This window comes from Triticum urartu, chromosome 1A, assembly GCF_056163025.1.
Source record: "Triticum urartu cultivar PI428250 chromosome 1A, HENAU_Tu73, whole genome shotgun sequence".
Lineage (NCBI taxonomy): Eukaryota > Viridiplantae > Streptophyta > Magnoliopsida > Poales > Poaceae > Triticum > Triticum urartu.
Window position 1 is genome coordinate 316,382,320 of NC_141873.1, and position 7,224 is coordinate 316,389,543.

Sequence of the window (7,224 nt, forward strand, 5' to 3'; positions counted from 1 at the left end):
ATCAAACTTCTTCGGAGGATCCTCTGCCAGAGGGAGCTTCTTGTCATTGCTGATAAATAAAGCACGCCTGGTCTTGCTGGGTGGGCATGGTGATTTGCTAGAAAAGAAAACACAACCATAAGAGCAAGCAAGCATTCGAAAATACTGCAGTAGTCCTTTCTAAAGAGGCATACCCTGGAGATGCAGATGAAAGGAGACCAACACTGAGCTTTGAAGTTGGTGTCTGCGCCTGAGTGTAAAAAAAGGAAATGAGAAGAACTGAATTATTTTTCAGGCATCTTGATTGAATAAATCGAGCGACAGATGGTAGACTAAGAAAACAACATACCGCGTCTATAGGTGATGGAAAAGTTATAGCAGGGCTCCCTGAGGAGCTGCCAGGCTGGGCTTGCTTGATGCTTGGGGTACTGGGTGTAAACATCTCAGAAGGTACTGGACTGTCAGTGAGGGAAGTAGAGGATGATGCTCCAGATGATCCAGGGACATGGTTAAAGGCAGATGAGCTTAACTCAGGCTTGTAGGTTTCCATATTTTTCACAACTTGGAATGATAACTGTGTGCTTGTGGTTGCAAAGCTTCTCTTTGAAATGGACACAAGAAGTTTATACTTCTGCCCAATAATCTGGGTAACCTCTGGTGGAGCAATCCTATCAACCATCGGTACACGAGCTATCTCGCGTATGGTTGGAAGTCATGGGTTTCTAAACTTTAGTAAATTAAGGAGTGGATTTCCAACAGTTGCTTTTCCAACTTTATCAAACATGGTGAACTCAGCCTCACCCACGTCATCACTCGCAAATACCGAAATACAATACCTACACATGGCATGAATAGAATGAGGATTGTAGTAAAGGACTAATAAAACATAGAAGAGGCATGTCTAAATAAATCAGGTAGGAAGCCTGAGGAAACAAACAACACAAAACAAAAGAAACAATAGACAAAGGTCTAGGAAGGCACATACATCTCTTGTGCTGCTATGGATGAGCAGTTAGGATTGGTGCATCGGTAGTTCGATGCAACTATTGTAGAGGTCTTGTTGCAGGAGGAGCAAGAGAAGAACCACCAGCGCTGATCAGGATTGAGCCTCTGGACAGTAACGGTACATATGAACCATTTTTCCTGTCGAAGTAACATAACTTGCAGTTGAGCACATGATCAGGAAAAGTGGGAACAACATATAGAGGAAAAGACAGCGAGGATACCTTGTTTTCGTAAGGGTTCATGCGGAGGAGCTCTGTCACGGTCTTTTCAACTGGATCAGCGTAGACACGGGTAGTAAATGCACCCTCGGTCAAAGCAGCATCGTTATCAATGGGTTTGAAATTAGTCTCCAACCTATTTTAATACGCAACTGGGGAGATAGTTAGCAGCGTGACAAAGAAAACAACACTGTCTTCATATTCATGGTTAAAGCAAGAGAAGCCAATTAGAAGGCATATAGAAATCACCTGTTGCGGAAGTCATTTATCACTGGCAGATCCTCGTCAATGTACCAACGGCAAGCAGAACTACCACTAAGTCCTGGAACACCTGCATAGTTATTGAACCATATAGAGGGGTAAGAGGTTGCACTGAACATAGGATGAAAAGGTTGCACAATATAGGATGCATAGGCGTATAAGATGCAATAGGTTGACTACCTTGATTTATTTTAGGTAGTGTTCCTACGAAAATTGCAATCACAACTTCCTTTTCGTCTCTTGCCCGCATTGCTTCTTCTTCAAATTCAATCGCTCGATCACCCCAGAGGACCAGTTTTAGCTCCTTGCCCCTATAGGTTTCATATGATGAATAAATCAGTAAACAAACAAATGAGCAGGCGGCCTAGAATGGTGCATGCATAATAATAAGCAAATCACACTTACTGTAAGTCAGTGAGGATTATTGTCCTTGTGTTTGATGGCTCTGGCTGATGCATTGATTGGATAGTGACCACATCAGAAACAACAGTTATTCTTCCAATGGCATCTTCAAAACCATAGAATTTGCAAGAGCATCAGACCCCAGATATTTGACAAGTAGTTTTTAATGTACTTAGGCATGCAATGACACAACTTACCAAGGAAATGAGGCGATGGCCCACATGGCCTGGGGATGTCCGAAAATGGGATCAAATTGTAGGTGTAGAACGGGTAATCTGCTTCCAAGGCCGGGCGTAAAAAAACATTGCTAAACCTGGTGAACTGAATCATGAAGGGACTCTCAACAGGTCTATAAGTTGTCTTTGCTTCAACCAATTGAAGCTGCTCATCATGTAGACCTTTCCTTCCTGCAGCTCGTCCTTCAGTTGTTCTGCTCTCTGAGGTATCTGCACATACATATGGTTGCCCTGCCAACAAAAACAGCAATCAGAAAGGTATCCTAGGCCAAATATGGACAAATGGAGTTGAGCTATCTATGTAAAGATAAACCTGGCTATCAAGAACAACTAAGTCCATGTGCCGGATAGGCCCATTGTCAGTCACCCCACGATAAAACCACAGGCGTGAGACAAGGACAGAGACAACCCACTTCCTACTGCGCTTGTGTATCTCAGAGAGCATTTGATGCACCATCTAGAAATGCAAAGACACTTTTTCTTAGGAAGGTAAAAACACACAAAGAAGCAATACATTAGGTTTTGCAATACGATAGCATACCTAATCGAAGTTAAGTGAACAGACATACTAAGCGAACTACCAAAATACCTTTAACGCGTAGATAGATGCACAAAAAGAACAATAGATGCTATCTTAGGTAATGAGCAGCAACAGATAAAACAATATTTACAACCTCAAATCTTATTGAAAAGGGAGCAGACAATCGAAATACTTTACCAAATTAGGAACCATACAATAATAGAGACTAAGAGGCAGCAAGTAGTAGTGAGACCAAAAGCAGCTCACAAAATAAAGCGCGACGTAAGTACTATTCCAAAGACTCAAAGATCTAAGAGAAAACTATGTTTCTAGTCTGAGATCCAAGTGTGCCATCTTCGTTCTCGATAAGTATTTTCAAGTTTTCCTTGGAATTCATACGTGAAACCGCCACGTAAAGCTGGCCATGAGTGAAAATAGGGCTTTTCAGGTATAATCCAACAGCCAAGAGAGTCTGTCCCCGGCTCTTATTGATAGTCATGGCATAACAAACCCTGACTAGAAACCGGCGACGATGTAAAGTAAATGGCCATTTAGGATCCTTGGTAGTGAGGCAAATCCTTGGAATGTACACAACATCCCCAATATTAGAACCAGTCATGATAATAGCCTCAATGACTTTCTCACCAGGTTTAGAGACAACAAGACGAGTACCATTACAAAGACCAGTTGCCTGACTTGAATTTCTAAGGAGCATAATCGGCACGCCTTTTTTCAATAGCAACTTGTGCTATGGGAAATTGTTAATTTTAATTGTATTGAGGTACTCGATAGGATAAAACACATCCATATTACGCATTGAATCAACAACATTTACTATAGAATCATAGCTTAAATACTCCCTCTCAGTAGAAGGCATTAAGGCTAGCACATGGTCATTAACTTCTTAAGCTAGATCATTTATTGTTGTTAAGATAGCCCTTTGGCACAAGTACTTTCAATTAGAACAATTTTTAGCAAAGTTTGTGTATACAACATTAACAATAGCACCTATTCTATTATCCTCAGAATGGATCAACATATCATCAGGAATTGTTACCCAACTTGGCTCACACTCCCCTTGTCTAGTAATACAAGGCGATGTACCATCACCAATACTCAAGATCCAACCAGCAAAAGAAGCTATCTCAGCTTGCAAAACAGGATTTGTTGTTTGCACAACCAAACACATGTTTATGTTAAGATGTAGAACTTCTATAAAACGCCATAGAGGTGAATTTTTTATAGCAGCATTTATAACCTGCGAGCGAGTCCCACCCTCAATGACTGGTAAAATCCATCTCAAATCGCCACCCAGAACCATAACCTTACCACCAAAAGGCATGTCAGCTATAGAAGGATCGTCGGCAGAGAGAATATCACGTAAGCTACGATCCAAAGCCTCAAAACGTCTACGATGCGTCATTAAAGCCTCATCCCATATTATTAGGGAGGCTGATTCGACCATCTTTGCTCATTTTCTAGATCTTTTTATATCACATGTTCCATTTTCATCTAGACTGGTTGGTATTTTAAACCTAGAATGAGCAGTCCTACCTCCAGGCAAAAGAAGTGCTGCAACCCTAGAAGACGCAATTGTGAGAACAATCCTTTCTTTACCTCTAAGATAAGCAATTATGGAACTCCAGAGAAAAGTTTTCCCAGTTCCACCATATCCAAAAACAAAGAAAAAGTCAGGTTTTCCAGACACAACTCTATCGATAATATTCTTATAAGCTAGGAGCTGATCTGGATTTAATTGGTTGTACATGGTTTCTGTCTTTAGCAGTTCACTTTTAGGATCAGCACATAGTTCATCAGTTATCATGTCATTGTCATCAGAGTTATCATCATACGTAGTCTTTAATGGCAGCCTGTGATGTAGAATATTAGAACCATTTTTAGTAAATAGAACTGTTAGCTTATCAAGCAAGATGTCTATCAGCTCATCAGGAGGCACAACATGATTATCATCACGAAAAGAGCGCTTGATATTGTACTTAATATCCTCAGCTAAGTGTGAGCAATATTTTTCAAAGAAAGCATTTTCATCGTTAACTCCACAATGGACAAGGATTGTAACAAAAATCCTGCGCAGCTGGTCTCCCATACCCCAGGTCAAAGCCTCATCGAACGCACTATACCATTCAAGATCATCTCCAAGCAAGCCCCTAGCAGCACATGCCTCCTTAAAGGTCTCATACACAATCCCATTATAAGTTCTAACATCCGTATAAGACATTGCACCTTTGACAACCATCAGGAGCATTCTAAGATAGAAAAGTTCTCTAGTTATAGGGTGAATAGAATAAATTCTACCAATCCTATAGCTTGAGGTCTTAGGAATCCATAGTTTTTTGCTCGCTAGCCAAGTCCATTTGGTTGGGAAGTCACAATAAGTAAGAGATCTAGCATTTGCATGGCATCTATTAGCTACAAACCACTCGGTTAATATTGTTCTCTGTAGCCACGCATCGTCAGCAACTGACTTTAGGTTTGCTTTAACATTGAAACGCACCATGTGTTTATTTAATAAATGAACATGCAATCTTTCAACAGAAGGCATCTTACTGTGTATATCAAAGCCATATATCCTCCAGCAACCATCTTTACCACATATGTAACGACATTGCCTATATTCCATGATCTCATCAATCTCAATACCATGCTTGTCTTTGATGCTTTCAAACAAAGTTTTTGAAAAATCAGGACCCTTTGTAACATACTTATAAAGATACTTGATGACATGGGTTTTATTGCACCACTCAACGTCAATATGCGCTTGGTATTTTTTCAGTATGAGCAAATTATAAGGAACAACATGCCTATTATCAAGCCTGACCTTTTTTAACTATAAAACGGCCGTTGTCTGGGCGACTATACACAGGGAATCCACTATCATCTAGAGAGGTCTCAATCTGAAATGACTTAGGAATTTTTTTGAACACAATCCATCTTTCATGAAAGGACATTTAACACCATTCCCCGCAAGGGCCGTGCATCATGTGTTCAGAAACAAGAACGTATCCAAGAGGATCCGCAATAGGATCAGGGATGGAAGCCGATATAAAAGAGTCAATTAAAGCAGCACTAACCTCCCATTTTTTCTGTCAAGCCAGATCAAGATATGGGCATGAGGAAGCCCTCTTTTCTAGAACTCTACAGTGTGCAGTCTGTGAACAAAGGGGTAAAAAACAATCACGAGCTGAGGTGGAAAAGAACAAAAGAAAAGAAATGAGAGGAATCGCAAAGCACGTTTTACCTGCTACGATAGGACCAAAGGCCTCCCCACTCTTAATATCATGAATATAGTCATTGAGCTTCATGTGATAAACCCTGACTGAAAGATGCGCCTTGTCTGAAGGCATCTGGCCAGGCTCAGAACATAGGGCTTCTGTTATCTCAGGCCACTTGGGATTACAGGTAAAGCTGGTGAAAAGGTCTGGTGGGCCGAAGACACGCGAAATGGCTACTGCGTCTTGGAAGTTCTTAATCATATAACGCCGGCCACCGGTAAAAGAGGATGGAAGTATGTTTTTCTTGCCAGCAGAACTTGCATCCGTCTGCCCTTTTCCAACATCACTAGTGACTCCTTGCAAGTTCTCTGCTCTAAGATCATTATTAGCCTTCATGATAAAATGCAGCCTCCACTCGTCTATGCAAGCGCGTGCATCTACAATGGCCTGTGAGGAAAGCAAACCACAACAAAGGTATGGATTATGCTGCTCTGGTCTATAGTGGAGACAATAGGAATAATAGTCCTGCATAGTGAGCCTGGTTCTTTTGCTAGTATCTAAAGGGTCCGAACCAATATATTTAATCCCAAGTTGAAACCCATGTTCTGCATAGGGGAAGAGAAGAGGATACTGCAAAGGCATATATGAAGTTTGCAAAGAAGATATTTGCTGCAGATTGTCATCTCTACAGTGTATTATTATGTCACGACAAGAAGCCTCCACTGTGAACTCACCAAACATTAAAGACGCTAGCTCATCAGTTGTAGGAAGGCTAAACTGTGGGTCATCAGATTCTCCAGGGGCAACTAAACGAATGGCTATCTCGGCATGCTTATTGGCTGCTAGTATTTCTCTAGCTGATCTAAACATTTTGACATAAGAATTGTGTGTGTCAAGCATGTGCATCAAGTCTTCAACAATAGATTCATCTAAACCACCATCACTCTTTTCACCCTTTTCTAAAGCCTGAATCCTGTTTTGCACCTCATTCTGGGTATCATGTATATAGAGTTCGACATACTTAGTGGTATTTCCTTCCTTAGGCATAAGAGACCCCATTCGATGACAAACCTGCCCGTTTATTTTGTATATATTTGGACCATTACCATCATTTACGGAACGGTCAACAGTAGTTCCCATGGAAGTAAATGCAAAGAGGCAGTTGTACTGGCGATTTTTTTATAAACTCTCTGCTACGCGAGGGACCATTGTATCTTAGCAACTCAGAGAGAAACAAGGGTGGCTTCTTAAAAGGTGTAATATACACCTTACCACCCTTGCAACATTTGTTGTAAACCACCCGCCTTAGCGTAATAGTGGATTCCGATCTCACCCTCTCCTCGAACCAAAAGACTGCACCACAGTTGGTA

At 41.1% G+C, this 7,224-nt stretch overlaps 1 protein-coding gene and 1 pseudogene across 1 annotated transcript; both read right to left on the reverse strand.

Annotated features, from left to right (window-relative positions):
• Window positions 1–691: 691 nt before the first annotated feature.
• Window positions 692–2,558, reverse strand: LOC147991037 (replication protein A 70 kDa DNA-binding subunit B-like; annotated as a pseudogene).
• Window positions 2,559–4,092: 1,534 nt separating this feature from the next.
• LOC147991038 (uncharacterized) lies at window positions 4,093–6,994 on the reverse strand. The gene is made up of 2 exons (XM_087538500.1): window positions 5,881–6,994; window positions 4,093–4,865 (listed from the first exon to the last, which is right to left on the reverse strand). Exons 1-2 carry the CDS (start codon window positions 6,992–6,994, stop codon window positions 4,093–4,095), a joined length of 1,887 nt encoding a protein of 628 aa, XP_087394626.1.
• Window positions 6,995–7,224: the final 230 nt, after the last annotated feature.

Bases quoted from the DNA above. Each gene is read 5' to 3' on its own strand.
- LOC147991038 (XM_087538500.1), bottom strand. From the start codon at position 6,994: ATGGGAACTACTGTTGACCGTTCCGTAAATGATGGTAATGGTCCAAAT. The intron at 4,866-5,880 runs GTAAAACGTGCT...TGGTTGTCAAAG, and splicing joins CTTTGGTCCTATCGTAGCAG to GTGCAATGTCTTATACGGAT.